Raw genomic sequence first — 22,500 nt, forward strand, 5'->3', positions numbered from 1 at the left:
ATATCATATAATTATGCATAAAACATAAATAATCTTTTATATAGTATCTTTTCATTGAAGGACCAAAGCATAAATTATAACACCAAGTGGAGCATAGTGAGTGTAACAACATTATATAATAAAACTACAGGCTGATGTAACTTATGTCTATATAAGGAGTTCTGTATTATATGCAAACCTACAACCCTTACTTTAAACAAAATGTGTGAACTTGTTTCAATATATACACACGCAGGCAATATCCTTTTCAGCAATTTTAAAACTTAACGTTCAAACACCTGAATTGTTAAACTGTATCTCATCATCCTATTAGACATTGTACATCATTGCATTGCTAATTTTGATCCTACTTATCGGTGATGCTTTCAGGTATTTTACCAACTATAGTTTTATTCCTATTTATATATAAGATACTTTTAGTGTTAGCAATGCTAGATGATATATGATGATTATTTCTTTGCAATATGAAACTACCAGTTATAAAACTACTAGTAACTAAACTGACGCTAAGTTGCCTTAAACGTCAGTTTATGGCAGCTTGACTAAAACTTTTGTCTTGTTTAATTTTACATTTTACATTGCTCTATTTTAACATTTAGCACTTTTGTGCAAGAAACTGTAAACACTGCATCTATTGCATATTCTATTGCTTATATATGTATATACATGTACTTGAATATATATATTTACATATATATAGATATACACACACATATATATATATATATATATATATATATATATATATATATATATATATAGTATGCAGTTTATTAAAAACTACAGGTTAAAATCATTACTACTATTAGTTTCATGCAATCGCGTTGCAATCTTCAGGTAGAATGACTAAAATGTATAATGTACAAGCTATAAAATTACTTTATAAAGCTGAGGGCTCAATACTATTGTATGATATATATACAGTCAAACATGGATAACTCGAACTTCAAGGGACCGAGCAAAAGTGTTCGAATTATCAGAGCGTTCAAGTTATCAGAGCACTGTCACAAGTCTATATATTTACTTATTTATTAGTAGATACATGTACATATACAAACTATAATATAAATCAAAAGCACAAATGGCTTGTTTCAAATTAAATGCTTCTAATGTAAAGTTTAAAACGTTTTCATGAAAAAGTATAGAGATTTTTCTATCACTTGAGATTGGTTTGTTGTTTGAGGTGATGTTATTGCCAGGTCGTTTTTCAGATTGGCATTGGCAAAACTTGATCGTTGTTGAAATGCTCAAAAGAAAAGACATTTTTTTCTTTTGGGGTTTTACCCACGATCAATTTTGCCGTTTTTTCTTGAAGTTTATGCAAATTACCTTACTTTACCTGGGATTCGTTAAGAGCAACACTCCGAGGCAGTTCAATTAGAAGTTTTACGAGGTTTTACGGTACATTCTATATCACTCACGCTTTTTTAATAGATACTTATTGAATGTACACACGTATTCTGTGTTTAGGTCAAACGATGAATAGTTTTTTTGTAGCTCAGACAACGTATACGTTTAATTACAAGAATTTTTAAGACGATTTAAACATTCAACATTCCGACGTTGATTCAACACGGAATCAACGTCGGAAAACTATTCATCACGGGCTAGCTGGGTTACGCCACGCACTCAAGGATTTTCGCCACGCACATACAAAACAAAAACAACATGCGATTTTTGTTTTGTATGTGCGTGGCGAAAATCCTTGCACGCGTGACCCAGCTAGCCCGTGCTATTCATCGTATCGCAGTATAAATCAAATTTCACCAAACTTTTAGAAAAGTCGTTGACAAAAATATTTTGCCGATGGTGGTAATAACGACGCTTATGAATTACGAAAAGATGAAGTTTACCTCTATGGCTTTGAATAAAGTGATTTTCTAAAGCGATAACAACCGTTTCGGTCGCCGTTGGGCAAAAAAACAGTTCGAATTAACAGTGTTGAGTTCGAGTTATCTATAGCAATTAATCATTACGTGGGAACGGACCAAAGGAAATGTTCGAATTAACCATGTGTTCGAGCTATCCGTGGACGAGTTATCCATGTTTGACTGTATATATATAGTATACAGCAAAGAAGTAGTCAAATTATGTTATTGAGCTAATTAGGTGTTTTCTAGCATCCGGCATGTGGATATCAGCTCACACATCGGTTGAGCACTTTATTTATATATATGTATTTTTTGTATATTTTATATATCTCATCTACACCAATGGCCTCCTTAATACCTGCTTGAACATTTGTCAGTAACGCATTGGGTAAGGTTTTTAATAAGATTGCTAGAAATGAGACATGAATGCTGAGTTTGCCTTCAACCTTAACTGCTCTAAAAGATAATTTGAAAACAGCTCATAAGTTTCAAGCTATTAGACTTTTGGAGTTTCAGCTGATATTTTACTGTTAATATATATTTAGTACTATTAGCTTACAGGTATTCCAATAAATAAAATATGGTAGTTCTTGCTTTTTAATGGTATGATAAGTAAAACTAGTATTTATCATCTTTAGCAAAGTATGTTGTCGATAAAGGTACCCTAAACACATACATTTGTAGTGACTTGCAGTTGAAGGTAAACTGTCTGATCTTTGCTGTTTCTGATTTTTGATTTCTCACTGCTGAAATAAGCTGCTTTATTCATGTTAAACTCATCAGTGTAGGCTAACCAAATATACTGGTATATCCAAAATACTACGTTACAATTTATTGTAGATTTGTTAACGTTCCCTCACACACAACGTGCGTGTGTGTGTGTGCGTGCGCGTGCGTGCGTGCGTGTGCGTGTGCGCGCGCGCGTGCGTGTGTGTGTGTGTGTGTGTGAGAAACAATAAAATAAACTATATTTTGACTAGTTTTCGATATTAAGCTTCAACTGTTAAAAATTTTTATTATGAAGTTTTTCATTTTCAGTATCAGATACATTGACCTTTCCTGTACTATTAAAATATTCCATTAATAAATATTAGAAAGCAGAAATAACCAAATACATATTAGTACTAGTACTTTCAATGTAAATTAAATTTTGAGACATTAATTTGCAAATTGTCAATAGTCAATGTCTGCAGCAAAGACTGCTTTGAGTATTTTAAAGAAAACCTGCTTCAGTAATCTACGCCTTATGATAAGAAGTTGTTAAAAACTTGACAATTGTTTAAAAACTCCATTAGTTTAAACTCTTTTCAGCTTATGACATAAATATCATTTAATCGTTACCTCAAAGCTATTGCAATTGTAGTCCATCATGTAGATGGATGTAAGGCTATAGTTTAAGGACAACTGAGGTTGATTGCAAAATGATCTGAAAATGTTAGAAAGTAACATTTACTAAATCGGGCAGTTTGCTGATGGAGAGTGGAAAATACAGATGAACAGGAAGAGGCTTCAACACAAGCTTCTTATTGTAGCTTTTCCACTTTTGAAGTGTTTACAAGGTGCTAGCCATTAACCTCCCAATTAGTTTACAGCTGCTTAGGAACTACTTATTTAGCCTTTTATTTGAGTTAAATCATTACCAAGCCCTCAACTAAATTTCTACCTTTCTTAGCTTTACAAAATCAGATTTTCTGCTGAGATACATGTAGATAAGATGAGAGAGGGAGAGGCAGAAGGGAACAGGATGAGAGAGTGAGAATGAACGAGGCAGAAAAAGAAAAAAGGAGAGAGAGGGAGAAAGAGAGGGGGGAGAGAGAGAGGGAGAGAGGGAGAGAGGGAGAGAGGGAGAGAGGGAGAGAGGGAGAGAGGGAGAGAGGGAGAGAGGGAGAGAGAGAAAGAAAGAAAGGGAGAATGAGAGAAAGGGAGAATGAGAGAGAGAAAGAGAGAGAGAGAGAGAGAGGGAGGGAGGGAGGGAGGGAGGGAGGGAGAGAGAGAGAGAGGGAGGGAGGGAGGGAGGGAGAGAGGGAGGGAGAGAGGGAGAGGTAAAGAGAGAGGGAGAGAGGGAGAGAGAGAGGTAGAGAGAGAGGGAGAGGGAGAGAGAGAGAGAGAAAGAAAGAAAGAAGAGAGAGAGAATGAGAGAAAGGGAGAATGAAAGAGAGAGAAAAAAAGAAGAGAGATGGAAAAAGAAGAAAGGAAGATAAGTAAACATGAAGAGTGGAAGAGAAGGAAATAGACAAGATTTTTAGCAAACCATACTTGCTGAGCTAGAACGCGTTGATCAGTATATCTGCAGAAACAAAAAGCAACACAATGACTCAGTAATGTGTCGCCACATGAGTCACAGTATTGAACTTTTCTCTGTTACATACAATGCAACATTATCTATCTGATTTGTCATAACCGGGTACACTGTAATGAGCCATACTCTTTAAAAAGAAGATTTGTTTCACCATCTTCTGTCAGTCTTCAAAAAAATTGGTCCTAGTTCAATTAGCAATTATAGTTATCTAAAAGCTATTCATTTGAATTAAAAGTCTATTTCAGCAGTAATTATTATGTAATTTATGTGAGTCACTGACATCGAGGTACATCTAAGGAGCAACCAAAAAGCTTCAAAAGTAATCTTTTTCTATGTCCTCATGTTTTTTCTACATTCGATGACCTGCTCTGGAAGAAGCCATATCTAGCTGCCCAGAGCTGCAATATAATTTATACCATTTGTAAGCTTATATAAGTTTTTTCACAAAATACTAGTTTAACCTTTTACAGCTCTTATATCAAAGTGTCTGCAATGCAATTTAAAGCAATTGTGTAGAATAAATATGTCCTACAGAACTAGGTTACACTATATACTTGTACTAGCTGTGCTACCCTGCATTGCTCGAGTAATAAAAAACTCTTTGGACAGCAAATTGATTTGTATTTAACATGTAATAACATTTGCCATTTTCACTTTCAAACAACATATCATGAAAGAAGTGTTTTGTGTAGTTGAAATAAATTGAAAGAGAAAATAAAAACAACTGTGAAGGTTTTCAAACTTTGTCAAACAACTGTAACTTTCAAACTTCATACCTTGAGAAAAATGGTTTGTGCAGGACAACTAAATCAAAAATAAATAAAACAACTGTAAAGGTTTTCAAACTACTGTAAATTTGAAACTTCATAACTTTCAGCAACGTATATCTTTTAATAACGTACAGTGGAACCTCGGTTCTCATACATAATTTGTTCCAAAAGATTGTTTGAAAATCGAGTTGTTCAAGATCCGAAACAATTTTTCCCATTAGAATAAATGTACGTAAACCTTAATTCCTTTCAAAGTGAGAAAGCAACTTCGGTAAAGTATTTTACATTTTGCATTATAAACTGTACTGTATACTGCATATTATAAATAAAAACGGGTAGATATAGATTGTGTTTAATTTTAATAAGAGGTTTTCTATTTATGATGATAGAAAAAGAAAACAAAAGTAAACATTTGGTATGTTTTGCTCTTAAAACATCAAAAACATTAAAGATTAAAATACAATGACAAAAATTGCAGAAATTGATAATAAAACAGCAAAAAAAGCAACAGATCAGCTACATCAAAAATCGTGGGGAAAAAAGAAACAGCAATGGCAAGTTTACTTCACATCTTTGAAGGAGAATCTTCCTCCAAAATGATTTAGGGTAACTCGACCAAAGGGGTTATTTCTCTAGCAAATCTCTTCAGTAAAGGAGACGTCATTCCAGATGGTTTCTCCTTTTTCGTAATGAATTTATGAAGCGTAAAGTGCTTCGCCGTTGGTTAACAAATGTTTTCATGCTGTTTACGGAGCTGTTCCAATTCCAATGTGCATGATCCGGTTTGATCAAGAACTGAATTTATGTTCGAGCTCCGAGACAAAAAAATCTCAAAATCTTTGGTTGAAAACTGAGTTTGTCAAGATTCAAAGTGTCCAAGAGCCTAGGTTCCACTGTATATAATCAGTACACAAATCACCAAATTTTAAGTTCGAGATAAATTATTGTTGATATCGTGGGGCCAAATAAATTAGCCCTAACGAAAAACAGTGAATAAGCATCGCGTTGCATATACTTAGGTCCACAATATTTCTGAACAGGAGCATCGTAACTCGTGGATGCAAGGCTAAAATAATTATCACGCGCCTGGTGTACCTGGTATATGAAAACGTATCTGATCTCAATGCCGTTGTAGCTCAGTGGTAGAGCGTCCAAATAAGAAACTTGTCGATGCATTCGTCACAAGTTCAAATCCATCAGAATGCAGAATATCAAAGTCAAAGATTTCAATAGCTATAACCAGAATGCAGAAAAACGACGTATCACACACAACATACTTTGTGAAATATATATATAGATATTAAAAGACCTAAAAGATGCAGCCATGATTCGAACATTTTTTAAACTTTAGACTCAATTCTTACTTGCGCACATTGCAGTACCCTGTAATCACAGTCAATGACCATACAGCTTACTTTTGAATAAGAATGTTTCTATATTGTATGCTGGTATAATGATGATGTCTAAAGCTAAAATAAAAGTAACAACAATATTTTACAGACTTTGTTTAGCAATAATCTTATCTTGTTTAGATCTATGTTATAAAAATTAGCTTTGCTTCCTTCGATCTGCCCTTTACTAGATCATAGGCGCATTTCTATTGCCGCCTGTGCAGTACTTAATGAATATGTGTAAGAATTTAGGAAAGTAAGCTTTTTAAAGTTGTGCAGTTTTTATATTTATAGTGCAGCTAAAAATGAACTACATGTAGTTTTGTCTATCTATAAACATTCCATAAACTAGAATGCTTTTGCAACATTCTAAAACTTTCATAAACAAAAACTTAAAAGTCAGGCAGAGATAAACTGTGGTTTTAGAAATACTACAATAATGCTAGTCTACATTATTGCTTGCAATAATAGACAGTAGCGTAAAATAGCAAGATACAACCAAATAATTTAACTAAACTAATTCAAATAATTGGACCAGTTGTAAGAATTGCTTTTGTAACAATAATTAGGGATTGTAAACAAAGTTCTACGGAAGGGTAGCTGATCATTTCTTTAGTTACACAAATGGCTAGTAGCTATAATGCAATAGAAACTATAATTTCTTTTTCATTTATTTGGGCTGCTCTATGCAGGCTATCAGTGATATCATGAGAAGATTACTCCCGATTAAAACAAATTTGTCTATTCTTTGGAAGTTAACTCTGGTCTCACATCAGGTACATTGCAGCTTCTACAACAAAGAATAGAGGAAAGCTCTTACACAGCTCATAAGCATTGATACTGTCTGGGACTTACTCAAGGCAGCTCATGCCAAAGACCTAGATATTACTTCAAAAAAGTTTATGCCATATGCACTTGTTTGTGTACCAATTGTGAGCAATTACAAACTCTATCCTGGGATAGACTCCTACTTCTTCATGGTACCAGCTATACATGTATATTTGAATAAATTTCACTACTTTACAGAGTTCAATCGTACGCCAGCAGGTCATGGTTACATGGCAACAGACACTGGTTTAAGAGATACAATGGCAGATTCAAGACATTGCAAAAACTGAAATTTCTAAGATCAATGTATTTTTTTGATTGAATTGATGGTTTTTGTGTGAAAAAAGATTAAACAATGACTGGTAAACTATTCATTGCCATTCCATAAATATGCATGGTTCTGATGCCAAAAATATATTTAACTTTCACATCTGCTAATCAATAACACTGGAAATTCAAAGAAATTTTTGCAAACTCCTAACATATGCATATATCAATATTGTAATTACAAGACTGATTTATAACAATAATTTTTAATATGATATTAACACTATTATTCTAATTTGCTGTTTTTTTAGGTTTTTTGTTGTTGATGTTCAGTTGGATCTTGTACAAGTAAGAGATGATGTGCTGTCAAGAAGAGCAGTTTGTCATATAGAACTCAGCAGATGACCTATTTATTACCTGTCAAAATTAACACAAATTTCAGAAGATTATTGAAACTGAAGGTGCTGTAAACAGCCCTATAAGTGTGCAAGCAATAGAGGAGAGCAAGCTCAGAAAGAGCAGGATATTTGTGTAGTAAGTGATCAATGGCATAAAAATCCCGAACCTAAATAGCCAGTAGTTGTGTTCTCTTTGTTTTTACAAGAGCAGCTAATTCCTGTGAAAGCATTATTTGCCTGTAAATGATATGCACAGTTCAAATAATTATCTGATAGATCTTCTTGCGTAAAAAAATCTGACTCTGAAAACTTTTATTCGTCAGACGAAAAAGAAAGTTAGAACTTCCAGAAGGAGTTTTGTGGCTCATGTATTTTTGATAAAGAATTGCCAAAAGTGAAGTCAAATAGTACATTTTTGAAATAACTCAAATTTCTTTTATTATAATTATTGAGTTATGTTTAGAATTTTTTTAAAATCTTTATAAAGAATATTTACAATTAATGAGCTTTTCCACCATTAAGTAGAGCTTAGTTGCATCATTGATAATAAGTGTGCCACGATAAAACTTTGATAGTCTAGATTATACTTTTTTTAATTTTGTCTACAATTGTTTGAACCTTTCTTGAAAATGCATTTTGACAAACTAGTAAGAGTTGATTTATTCTATTTAAAAATGCTAGCTTCACTGTTTACTATCATGCCTATTTTAACCTGATATCTATATACTTTTATAAAGAATATTTAAAGTTAATGAGCTTTTTTACCATAAAGTAGAGCTTAGCTGCATCTTTGATAATAATTTGCCATGATGGCACTTTGATATCATGAATTATAATTTTTTTCAATAGTGCTTGAATGAATATTATATAACAATGCATTTGATTAGCTAGTAAGTTTTGAGTAACTCTGTTTAAAAATTTTAGCTTATCTATATCTAGCAGTAGGCTCATTTTTAAACTGCTAGCACATGCATTGTAGCATAGCGTAGTGTAGCAGAACTCTTCCTGTGTGAGTGGCAGTTCTTACCTTCCAAATAGACCATTTTTAAGCTTGAGACTATGATAAGTAAAGCTTTGTGCTGGCTGTGAGCTACAAAGATTCTGACCATTAACATAGAAGTTATCCCAGCGTTGTAGGAAGGGTAGACAACTTCCATGTTTGATAATTATAGTTGGGTGTTAGTTTAATTTTGGATTTGCCTCCCTTCGTAAATCCTTAATTCCAAGTGCAAAAAAGTTGGCTAGAAGCAATTATTTTCTATTTTTTTGCGATAATTAAAGAATTAAAATGTAGGCTTTTTATAGTTTTAATAAAAATTAAATTCTGCAAGTTTTATTTTAATTATTTAAACAGAATAGATAAAACTGCAAAAACAGTTTTAAAAAAACAATAACAAATTGTCATGACCTTCGAAGCTTAGTAACAGCAATATAATACTACTCATTACTCAACGAAGGCTGAGCTAAATAGCCTTAAATTCATAATCTATGTAAACCTAAACATATCAGGTTTGGTAACCATACGCCCTTTGATATGTTGGTTGTTATAACAATACTAACTAATATTTGTGTTTGTTTCTGTCCAGGAACTATTGCTTGTGCTTAACAATACCAAAATATTATCAACTACTAATGTGCTATAAGAGATCATTTGGTGTGGCGATAAAACTCTGAGAATAACTCACTGCACAATTATTCAAGTTTCTGAATACAGTTGAGTGGCACAGTTATTAGAATGTTGGTTTACCAATCTGAATTTCATGATTGGGTGTTCCGTTAAACATGTAGCTTTATCTTTACCTCTAAACCTGGCTTTCGAACAAACAGACAGATACAGCTATTATTATAGTAAAGGCTTCATTAAGAAGTTGTAAAAAAATTGTTAGCTTAATATTTACATTAAAAATATAAAGACTCTGCTGATGACTGGCTTTCTCTTAAAGCTAAAAAGTGTGATTTTGGCAAGTTTTTTACCTATTCTTACAATTATCTCAAAATATTTGGCAGACTGAAAATTGAAACTTGTGAAGCAGCTTGTCAACTTTCAGATACTTTCATGTTTAAGTTGGCTCATTCAACTATAGTAGTGTTAGTTCTCAGTTCATAAAATTGTTTTACGACCTCATTTCATGTACTTTTGCTGCTACTTTTTTAAAATTTTCTAAAATTTAAATTTCTTAAAAATTTGTGGCAAGTTTCCAAGCATGTTTTGAATTTAATGTGTTTACATATTGTACAGGGAAAAGCATTGATTTGAAGGATTAGCTCATTATATTTCAGCACCTTTACATAAGAGAATGATATATAGTTATAATATGGAAGATAATAAAGCCGCAAATGCACAAAATCATTAAAAGCGTAAGAGTTTCCATCCAGAAAGTAGTTTGGGTCTCAGTCATACTTTGCATCAGCCATTAGTAGAGTCCATAGCCTACAGAAGAACACAACTCCATGAAACTCTATCCTTACTCTTAAAATTGCAGCAGTATTTTAAGTTTTCATCAAACTTTGTGACAATTTATAAAACCGAAGATATCTGATAAATGTGCAGTACAAGCTCAGTAACATCGCGAATATAAGAAATGTGCGTACTAGGGCTTCATAATTTAAGCCTGGTTATAATATTTCTCAAGAGAAATATTATAACATTGGATATACTATATTATATGCTTACAAGTTTATTAAGAAGCAAAAATACAGCTGCAATACAACAGATTTTTGTAGTCATTATATAATGCTTGCTATATTAAGTTCTAGTAAAAGATATACTTACAGTATGAGACACTACGGCAGCTCTCCTTGTCTTTAGAGCTGCCTTGGCAGTTTTTGCCACCATTTTGTGGTTTTGGGTTGGTGCAGCTCCTGGTTCTTGTTCTAAAACCTTTACTGCAGTTTCCGATGCAAGAACTCCAGTTAGACCAGCTGGTCCATTCCCCGTTAACTGTGAAACAAAACAACTAGGCTTAACTTTTGTTTCTTGTTATGTGCTAAGCTGGTTTTAAGCTGAAAGAAGCAGACTTCACATAATTACCACTTTATAACAACACTGAAACATATTTACAGAGTTAAAACATACGTAACACATATACTACACATATGTGTTTTAAGTCAGTTTATATAAAGTTGTATACTGTATATCTATTTGCATATTCATAGAAAATACTATTTTAACTAGTAAGAATAATTAAGGTGAATTGTAATATTTTAAATGAACTCTCATGCAGTCTGTGTATTAAGATAAGCTGATGGAAGAAACAGTTACCCTAATCTGTTAGTCTTTTTTTGGCACTACAGCCAGTTTCATCGCCTGACAATAAACTAAAATCGACTGAAAACCTAACCATAGTAAAGAAAAGGAAGCAATGGATAAAAATAACTGTTGCCTCAACCACCGTATATCTTTATATTTATTATATAATATATATCATATATAAATATTAAATAGGGAATATATTGTATAGACCTACGCATACATGCATAATGCCAAAGATGCTGAGTTCAGTACTTTGCTCAACATGGTAACAAGGCAATGACTTGCTTTTGCTAGTCTAAGGGCTTACAACTTTAAGACACCCATCTATATAATCACTTATTAAAAGCAAATTTAGGCAAAGTCACTTATGTCTGAAAGGAGTAACAATAAAAACAGCATAAACTACTAACTTTGACAGCCTTGAGTGTTGCATCGATCACTCTGAGTACTGGCACCTGAGCAGAACTGTCCGCCATTGGCTGGTCGAGGGTTGGTGCAAGTTCTGGTACGGGTTCTTACTCCACCACCACAGGACTTTGAGCAAGAACTGTATGGAGACCAGCTGCTCCATCCTCCATTCACTGCAGTTGACAGACACAAGCGTTCTTTAGTCATTAGCTATAGGTTTATACAAAATGAATTCTATATGCTATTTAAAAAGTGATGGCTTTTGAACCATTTATTATGACGAAATGTCTACCTGGGCAGTCCTTGTTATTGCACAATATTACGTCTCTTGCTGGTCCTACACAGCTTCTTCCTCCATTGGATGGTGCTGGGTTGTTACACCGTCTTTTTCTATTTTGAACTCCACCTCCACAGCTTCTTGAGCAAGTGGTGTATGGGCTCCACTCTCCCCACATACCATCAACTAACACCGAGTTTGAACAAGTTTAGCTTAACTTGATTTTGCAGCAGGTGAATCAGGCAAGTTTATTAATTTTACGTAAGAAAAAGTGTGCTATAAAATCTTTGAGAAACCAACCTTGACAAGGTCGAACATTGCATGTTCTTGTTTGGGTTGCTGATCCTTGGCATAAGCCTATTGGGTTTGGCAAATAGTCAGGATTTACACCCCTGAAGGTAAATCCGCAAGTTCTTACTCGTGTCTGGCTTCCAGTTCCACATGTTCTGGTACAGCTAGACCACTCTCCCCACTGGCTCCATTTTGTGCCTGAAAAACAATAAATTAAACAAATTGAAACTATTTCAAATGTCGTTTCTTTTAGCAACAAAACAGCATGCTAGTAAATGGTCATGTTGAACATTCGTCTAATAAAATATTGAGCCATATTTGAAAATATTGATACCCTATTAATCTTTCAGTTATTTTGGTAAACAAATTTTGAAGCTTTTGTCAATGAGTTTCTTTTTATCATTCTTAGACAGATGTTCAAATATGGCTTACCAGAACTTGCACCTTTTCCATTGTTTCCACCCTTAGATCCCTCGAAGGGTCCACCATTGAATCCACCCTTGTCACCACCATAGCTACCATACTCATCGCCTTTGTTTCCACCACCATAATCACCACAGAGGGCTACACCTGCAATGAGAAACCAGCGTTTTTTGGCATACAAAAGATGAGCCCGTTTCACATCAACAAAGTTTCCCGGACTGAAAGGTGAATATGTTTGATAAAAGGTATTGTGACTTACTAACCGATGACAGCAGCTAAAGCTAGAATAGTGAGTGTCTTGGTCATCTTCCTGAAATAGCAGCAAGCAGTGTAAGCTAAGTATTAGACAACCTGCCATTAGTTTTAGGTTTTTTTAAGATAGCCTTGTAAGTTCACCAGGTTTTGACATTATAAACTTACTATGTGTTAAAGATAATATGGTAAAAATGATATAAAAATGCCTAAGATAGCTGGGACATGTGCACAGAATGGGTCATGAGCTAAAAAATTTATTACATTCACAACTCTACCAAGGAAAGAGGAATCAGTGCAGACCTAGTCTAACATACAAAGATGTAACCAAGTGTAACATGAAGTTAAGGGAACTAAACTCCCACTAATGGCAAGAGAAGATAGTAAACAGAGCTACATGGAGGTCGGTGATGAAGTCAAAACTATAAAACAGTCATTGAAAAAACGACTGTATGTGAAAGAGAGAAATAGTAAAACCAGTTAGGTATCTTAACTTTGTTCTATTTAAATAGCAACAAATTGAAAAGAAAATGAGAAGTTTTTAAAATTAGCCCCAGAGCATCAACTAAAAAGATATGCCCTTCAAAGGCTACACTAAAAAGACTGCAAGTGGCTACGGCTTACCTTGTATGTGTCTGCAAATTGAAGCTCTGCTGGTGCTCTGGTTGTCAGCCTTACTTATATAGTTTTTACAGTCACGTTGAGACAGTCACTTAGCAGATTAGGTGATGTTTATTTGATTGTTTCCTATTACATCAGTGCTAAACAGTGCCTGATAGCAGAAGGCAGCGGTGGCACACTTCTGCAATGTTTATGAGCATTTAATTGAATGAACAGGAATCACTTTTTTCTCCTCTATTTTAAAACACCTATTTACATGAATACCATGAGGTGCTTGTACCGCTAACACGAATACGGATTAGAAGCATAGTCACAAATTTGACAGTAGAAAATATAGGCTGTATAAATGATCTCTTGGCTCTTTAGTTAGAATGATTGATTGGAAACTAGAATGAAAATTTAATAATTCGGTAAAGTTGTTGCTCCGTCTTACCATTAGACAAAACAGGACAAAACATGCCTTGTCTGCCACACCAGGCATGTTTTTTCATAACACGCCTGATGTGAAGGACAAGGTAAATGCCATAATGCTAAAGAGTTGTTTAGCTAAACTATTAGAGTCTAAATATACAAAAGAATACACTTACAGACTTGCACTGGTATAGCTATGAGTTGCTAGCTAATTTTACTTTAAGGACCAAAACAACTGGATTTGTCAAACATTTTCTTTATCACAACTTTTTCAAAGATATTTTTAAAGATAGTGCACTGTAATACATCTGCTATTGTATTTTTCAATTTGAGAACCTTCTGTTATCGCAAGCTACAATTCACTATCCCAACTCCTCCACAATACTATTTGATTTATCAAAATTTATCAACTTTTAAAACACTTTTGTTCAACTTACTCAATAATTCCTGATTTATCCGTGTTCACTTTTTTCTTCTGGCGTGTAACGAAACATATCATGTTGTTGATGAGTACTAATGTAAATAAAAGGTAGAACATACATAATTTAAATTAAATAGGCAGAAGTCTGAAATAAATAGGGTGACAAAAAGGCTTAATTTTCAACAATAAATTTGTGAGGGATTAGCTTTTTAATTGTTAATAGATGAGTAATTAATTAATTAATTAGTTGATAGTAGATAGCAAGTATTTTGCATTTGGAATTTTACATTTGCCATTTGTGTTTTTTGCAGAAAAACACTTGCTGTTTTATTTTGCTAGGTAAAGATAAAGAACTCTAACTTTTCTCTTTATGAAGTGTTTAAACACAGTTCATTTAAACTAATAAGATTTAAGAGTCATGAAATATTTGTCACTATAATACTATTTATTGACTTGTATGTATTATGACCAAGACTAGAATAGTCCTAACTTACTTTAAAAAAGGCTCTCAGTTTATAACAGAGTGGTATGAGCGCAGGTATGATGAACAGAAATAACCACTATCAGAAGGTATGCTGGACTATCAGTGAAATTTGTGGAGAGTAGTCTTAAATACTTCTCTATTTTTTTCTCTATTTTTTTATTCCTTATTTTTTGTCAGTCTTCAGTATATTTCATTTCCATCTCTTCCTTTAATCTTCTCTGATCTATCTCTTTCATTCTCCTCTGCCATTTTCCATATCCTGCCATATTTTCATAAGTTTTTATTTGTCTGCCCTATCTTCTTCCATCTTTCCATCACATTCATCTCTCTCTGTTAGGAACATACAAATTCATACAAAAGTGTTATAAGGCCCACTTCTCTTTACACTGGTAACTGCAATATGGATAATATTGGAACATCCCTTGGTTCTTCTAGTCTAACACTGCCTTTTACTATGCTATCATTTGACCCTCAACCATTAGCATTTGATACAAGTGCCTTTAACTTCACTTAGACTTCATATAATATCTACACTGGAGTTATCAGGTGATGAAGTTTGTTTAGATCTCATTGTTCTAATCGAATTAGCAGAGGTTTGACCTTAAAGATGAACTTGCACAAAATTTTGATAGATTTTATCAGAAAGTATCGGTAATTTTTTATTATTTGCTATTGCTTCTGATCTTTGAGGTTATTTGGCTGCAAAGAAGCTTCGAGATTAAAATTGATAAAATTTGATCATGGTTGAAGTGCTCAGATCAAGCAACAGTGTGAGAATGTTGTTTATTTTTGCGGTGCCCCACAGAGAGGTGCGTAACACCGCAGCTCAAACACAATAGCTGAGATCACCTAAAACAATGATATCAACTAATGTTTTTGCATGTAATTTTTTTAGGTTTAAATCATAATGAAGTGTTATCAATTTTAATCTTAAAGCATCCTGGCAGTCAGATCACTTCAACCATCAAGAATAACCGCAAAAGGTGGTAATATACTAATACTTTCTTATAAAATCTAATAAGATTTGGGTAGGTTCATTTTTAAATGTCAACTAGGTACCTGGCCTGTGCTGAATGTAAACTCACAGTGGTCTCAATTCTTTGTAAGCGCCATAACTCATACAGTAGCTGTTTCCTTGCTGGGGCTTTTACTAACAACAATGAGATATTAGTGAGATAATCTCTTTAATAGGATGTCCTCAATATTATGCCAGCTCTTAGTTTGACATGAGGAGAATGTGCCTTGACATTTTTACACAACAGAGGCGAGGATGAGTTTCATGCCTAGCATGGTGGCACGTGACAGGCAATTTACTAGATTTACTATAAACTGTATGTTAACAATTATAGTATACATGTACCAGACAATAAGTTGTTACAATGCCATGTTTATTGAATACAGTCATATGGGAACATTTCTGCCCAAGTATATTCTAGCTACTATTGCCAAAAAAGGTTGCTCATATGACAATGATGATATAACTATTTTTTCATTTATTTTATTACCTTTTTCATTAAATAACTAAACCTACCAATTGTACAGATTTCCACTGCACAAGTGCCGACGTTTTCCTAGGCTTAATTCCTCTAGCAAAGAAAACGTTTCTTTTACTAAAAGCGATTGTCATTTATGCGACCTTTGAAGTAATAATTGTATAGCAAATAGTAAATTATGTTGCTCTTTGGTAATTTAGAGGGATATTAATACTATTGATATAAAAACAAATTCTGATCAGATATCCTGGCTGAGTTAGTGCTACTATCATAAGAAGAAAAAATTAAAAAGTAATTATAACATAAAATTGAGTCTACTTTAACAAGTTTTTTAGGAGTACATTGCTAGTCTTACAAAATTTATAAAGTACAGCTCTAAATCGTTGATACATTAGGGTGAGAATTTGTCGGTAGAGGTCAACTCCAAATTCATTCAAAGCATGGAGATGCAAGGTATGTCCTGTACAAGGCTGTAAGTTTTGTAGTTAGAACTTATTTATGTACTGAATGTAGTGATAGCTTTCAACTGCATTTGTATATTTTACATATAAATAGATGCTATATGTACTGTGTGGAGATATATATATATATATTATATATTTGTAATATAAATATTATGTATATTATAAATTTGGTTATAAATTTATAAAAATTGATTAAGCATAGAAATTACTAAAAGTTTCATATTACACAAAGGGTGTGTAACACTCATCAGATAAAATGCTTAGTGAGGACTATATACAAAATTCTGCATTAGCTGGTAAACTGAAATAAAAGCTCAGGTATTAAAAGCTAGATGGATGGGGTCTACTATGTAACGCTATTTCGTAAAAGATGTTTCTTAGAATGTCTGCACGTAGATATTAGTTTACTATGTTTGTTTAGAGTTGCCTTCTCAGGTCTGTAAATGATGAAATATTTTTTCAAGTACATAATTTGCAATTTCCGCTGTTTTTAGAGTAAGGATTGCGTGTGATAAAATCTTCCAGGTTATGTGGTAGTCAGTGATGCTTTCTTTGAGGTCCCATATGTAGCTGCTTAGCTCGGTAAAGTGGCGTTTAGATATATCCTTGAATGTCGATTTGTGAAGGTTATATCTAGTTTTGAAGCTGTTTTCGGTTAGCCCTACATATGTGGCTGCAGGTTCTTTGTTATCAGTGGTTGTTACGCTTGCCTGGTATATCCCTGATTTTGCTAGGCAATTGTCTGGCAATGGGCAGGTGTTCTTATTTCTACAATTGCTGCAAGGATTAGTTGTTTCTTGATTGTTCAGTGATAGTAGCTTCTGATTGTGAGAGTTGATAGCCTGTTTCACATGGATAATGCAGCTATAGCTTAGTTTTATAATAATTCTGTTAAAGATTTTGTGTAGTTTGTGGTGAGTAGAAAATTTTTCATCGATTAATTTAAAGAAAGTTTTCCCGATGCTGGTGTGTACGGTGTTGCTGTAAGGGGGGGGGGGGTTATACCAGATTGTGTTTCTCTTTCTTTGTCCATTTCTTGCCTTTAGTTGTTGAGCTTTAGGTGAGGAGAATTCTAGCTTGTGTTGGTATCTGCTTTTTGCTAAGGCTTCCTGATAAATAGAGGAAGCTTTGCTGAAGGCATTTTCATCTGATGAAATTTCTGAAAGTCTTTTATTGATTGCCAGTGGTATGTTTTTAATGATGTTAGGCAGGTGGTTAGAATCTTTGTGAGCATAGGTAATGGTGGTGTTTGGCTTAGTTTAGGGTTCATACTTCCTGTTTTTAGGTTTAGGGTTACGTCTAGGAAATTTACTATTTTCCTGTTAGCTTCTATTAATATTTTTAGATCATGTGAGCTAAAGATAGCCCACAGGTCTTTCTTAATGTTGTCAACTTGGCATGGTATTGCGTTTAAAGCTCCCAGACCATCGTTTCTATATAGTCCAAATTTGTTCTGGTATTTTTTAGGTATTTGGTACAATATGTATGCACCTACTAGCTCACATGTTTCGGCATCATCAAAACATCCCATAGTTACATCAAATAGATTTTGTGCAGTGTTCTTACCCCATGGCTGTCAATTATTATACAAGATTGACTTTTTGGTGTGCAGGATTATTGCCTTATCTCTCTCTGTGATAGTGGTGTAACCATCGGCAAATTCTAGAGCTGACAGTAGTAGTTTTCTGATATCGAAGGGTAGAATTCAATGACGTCGAAGCTGATGAATGTGTGTCTGCTCTTGTTGGGGATTTCCCTGAACCACTGCAATACAGCTGCTGTGTTTCTCCACTGGTTAATCTGTGTGGAGCTTTTTATACGGGTGTTGATGTCTTCCAACAGTTTTTTGCTGATCTGGCCCAGTTCTGATTTTATGGGGTTTATGAGCCTGCATTTTGGATTGTTAATAAAGTTCTCTTTGTGATCTTTGACGGTGATGTAGGCGTTTCTTTCTGCAGTACTATACACTCTGTAGTTCATTTTTAGATCTCTAGCTATTGATTTGGCTTCTCTTGTAATAGTTTTAAGCTCTCTACTGTCTATTTTCTTGTAGGTCTGTGTGATGTTGTTAAGTAGCAGTGTGTTGTAGTATTCGGGACTCATGGTGTCGAAATTGGATGTTTTATCAGCAGGCACAATTAATTTACTGTTACTTTTGATTTTCCTACGCAGGTCTGTTGCCAGCTTTCTTTGGAATTGGTTGTTTATTGTTCTAAATTTGATGTTTCTTATCATTTGTATAAGTTTTCTCTCAAAAAGAAAAAATTTTATGCTGACTTTTAGCCTATACTTTATTGTATTATGTGTATTATATATTTGTACTATGTATATATATACTATATATATATACTATATATATATATATAAAATTGTTTCCTCACCCCGGATACCCCGTATGGGTGGTAAATTCTGCTCTAACTCGGGTCTCCTACCAGAGACCTGGGAGTTTGAGCACTCGCCTCAAGATCTTAGCTGTTCCCAATAGCGCACTTTTCTGCAACTCACCTGGGTTGATTGTTGTTGGTATTTGGGCATGCCACATTTTATGCGCTGGTGTTATTGCGCCCAGTGCCGTAATGACTACTGGGATTACAGTTGTTCTTACATTCCAGCATTTTTCAATCTCTTCTCCAAGAGGGAGATATTTCTCTACCTTTTCTTTTTCTTTGCTGGCTATATTGTAGTCATTGGGCACTGCTATATCTATTATAGTAGCTCTCTTGTTTTCCTTGTCTACCACCACTATATCTGGTTGGTTTGCTAGGACATGCTTGTCAGTTCGGATGTAGAAGTCCCAGAGGATTTTAGCGCGGCCATTTTCATTGACCTTACCAGGAGCTTCCCACCAGTGTTGTGGTTTATTAAGGCCATACTCATCACATAGACTTCTATACACAACACCTGCGACATGATTATGCCGCTCAGTGTATGCGTTTCCTGCTAGCTGCTTGCATCCACTGATGATGTGTTGGAGGGTCTCAGGTGCATCTTTGCACAGTCTGCATCTAGGATCGTCTCTAGTGTGATAGATTTTTGTTTGGAGTTGCCTTGTTGGGAGCACTTGCTTCTGGGCTGCCATGATTAGCGACTCTGTATTGGCCGTTAGGTTTCCTTTGTTCAGCCACATATATGTCTAGTGAAGATCGCCAACCTTAGATATTTGTTGGTGGTAAGCACTATGAAGAGGTTTCGTGTGCCAGTCAATTTCCTCATCATCAAGGCGTAGGTCTGTTGTAAGAGCAGCCGATTGAAATTCAGCTAGCAACTTATCTGAAATGGCCATGGAGGCTGCATATGCTTTGATGCTTTGCTCCTCTTCTTTCACTGTCTGCTGTACACTTTTGAGTCCCCTACCGCCATCTTTCCTATCAATATACAATCTAGTAGTATCAGATTTTGGGTGGAGTGCTCCATGCATGGTCAGCAGTTTACGAGTTGCTATATCTGTTTCTTTAATGGCTTCCTCAGTCCACTTTATTATGCCTGCTGGATATCTTATTACTGGCAGTGCGTAGGTATTTATTGCCATGACTTGGTTCTTGGCATTGAGCTGGCTTCGTAAGACCTGCCGAAGGCGTTTCTTGTATTCGGTAATGGCTTTGTGACGTACCTCGGCTTCGTGGTTGATGTTGCTTTGCATAATCCCCAAGTACTTGTACCCTTCTTCTATATCTTTGATGGTACCATTTGGCATTCTTATGCCATCTGTGAGCATAGAATGGCCTTTCTTAAGAATTAGCCTTCCACATTTCTCAATACCGAAGGTCATTCCAATGTCCTTGCTGTATACCTGAGTGAGGTGTATTAGCGAATCAATGTCCCTTTCTTTGTTAGCGTACAGCTTGATGTCATCCATGTAGAAGAGGTGGTTTATCTTGGTGCCACTCTTAAACTGGTACCCATATTGAGTCTCCGCCAGCATATTGCTTAGAGGGTTTAGGCATATGCAGAAGAGCAGCGGTGATAAGGAGTCACCTTGATAGATGCCTCGCTTAATTTTGACACTCGCCAGCTTTTTGCCATTAGCCTCCAGTTCCGTCTTCCATTTGGTCATTGACATCTTGATGAATGCCACAAGAGCAGGGTGAGCATTGTACATACTGAAGCACTCCAGTATCCAACTATGGGGAATTGAGTCATAGGCCTTTTTGTAGTCAATCCAAGCCATGGCAAGATTGGTTTGCCTTTTCCTGCTGTCTTGACAGACCATCCGATCCACCAGTAACTGATGTTTGGCTCCTCGGGTGTTGCGCCCAATTCCTTTCTGAGCACTGGTCATATAGTGACTCATGTGCTCTTCCAGTTTGTCTGCAACTATTCCTGAGAGCAGTTTCCAAGTGGTGGGCAAGCACGTTATTGGTCGATAGTTTTTGGGAATCGGCCCCTGCTTTGGATCTTTTATCAGAAGTACAGTTTGTCCTTTGGTCAGCCATTCCGGAAGGTCACCTTGTTCTATTAGGCATTCCATCTGCTTAGCCATTCTAGTGTGAAGTGATGTCAATTTCTTCAACCAGAAGGCTTGAATCATGTCATGGCCAGGTGCTGCCCAGTTCTTCATACGCTGCACTCTGCACTTGATGTCCTCTTTGCTGATGGTGAGTCTTTGCTGAGCCACAGTGTGTTGATGGCTCTCTTTAAGCCTCTTCAACCAATTTGCAGTGGTGTTATGAGTAGTCTCTTTCTCCCAGATGTCCTTTCAGAACTTTGAAGTGCTAGATCGGGGAGGCTCAGATATTGGCCTCTGCAGTTCACCTTTGAACTGGGAATACACTCTAGATGGATTATTGATGAACAGTTTGTTCATTCTTTTGTTATCCCGCTCTTTGGTGTACCGCGGGATAACAAAAGAATGAACAATATATATATATGAACATATGAAACAACATGAAAATATATATATATATATATATATATATATATATATATATATATTTATATATATATGTATATATATATACTCATGCTACAGACAGTACTGTTTCGGCTATTGAAGCCTCATCAGTGCAGCTCAGAGCTAAGGCACGGGACACAAATCCCATTACCAATGAGAGTTGACTTCTTGCCATGAAACATCGAAGTTGTCTCACAGACTTTAAGAAAGTCAATATGCTCGCACCAGAGTGCTCAAATCACAAAAGTGATGAGCTTTGCACAAATAAATATATATATAATTATATATATATATTTATATATATATATTAGATATATATATACAATATATATCTATATTTATATATATATATATATGTATATATATATATATACTCATGCTACAGACACTACTGTTTCGGCTATTGAAGCCTCATCAGTGCAGCTCAGAGCTAAGGCACGGGACACAAATCCCATTACCAATGAGAGTTGACTTCGTGCCATGAAACATCGAAGTTGTCTCACAGACTTTAAGAAAGTCAATATGCTCGCACCAGAGTGCTCAAATCACAAAAGTGATGAGCTTTGCACAAATAAATATATATATAATTATATATATATATATATTTATATATATATATTAGATATATGTATATATAATATATATCTATATATATATATCTATATGTATATATATACTATATATATAGTATATAGTATATATATATTAGATATGTATATATAATATATATCTATATATATATCTATATGTATATGTATATATATACTATATATATAGTATATATAGTATATGTATATATACTATATATATAAATATATATATATATATTATATATATAATATATATATAATATATATATGTATTTTTTGTATCTTTTATATATCTCACCTACACCAATGGTCTCCTTAATATCTGCTTGAACAATTGTCAGTGACGCATCGGGAAAGGTTTTTAACAAGATTGCAAAAAATGAGACATGAATGCTGA

The 22,500-nt window shown here is 34.6% G+C and overlaps 1 protein-coding gene across 1 annotated transcript in view; it reads right to left on the bottom strand.

The window, feature by feature from the left end:
* LOC137397523 (coadhesin-like) overlaps positions 1-22,500 on the bottom strand; it is a 37,594-nt gene that overhangs the window by 1,494 nt on the left and 13,600 nt on the right. The window contains exons 8-12 of the mRNA XM_068083814.1: positions 12,486-12,623; positions 12,063-12,251; positions 11,778-11,948; positions 11,488-11,658; positions 10,598-10,765 (exon numbers count right to left, since the gene is read on the bottom strand). Of these exons, the coding sequence (XP_067939915.1) occupies positions 10,598-10,765; positions 11,488-11,658; positions 11,778-11,948; positions 12,063-12,251; positions 12,486-12,623 (837 nt within the window). The remainder of the gene's footprint in view (positions 1-10,597; positions 10,766-11,487; positions 11,659-11,777; positions 11,949-12,062; positions 12,252-12,485; positions 12,624-22,500) is intronic.

Source organism: Watersipora subatra, chromosome 5, assembly GCF_963576615.1.
Source record: "Watersipora subatra chromosome 5, tzWatSuba1.1, whole genome shotgun sequence".
NCBI classification, from domain to species: Eukaryota; Metazoa; Bryozoa; class Gymnolaemata; order Cheilostomatida; family Watersiporidae; genus Watersipora; species Watersipora subatra.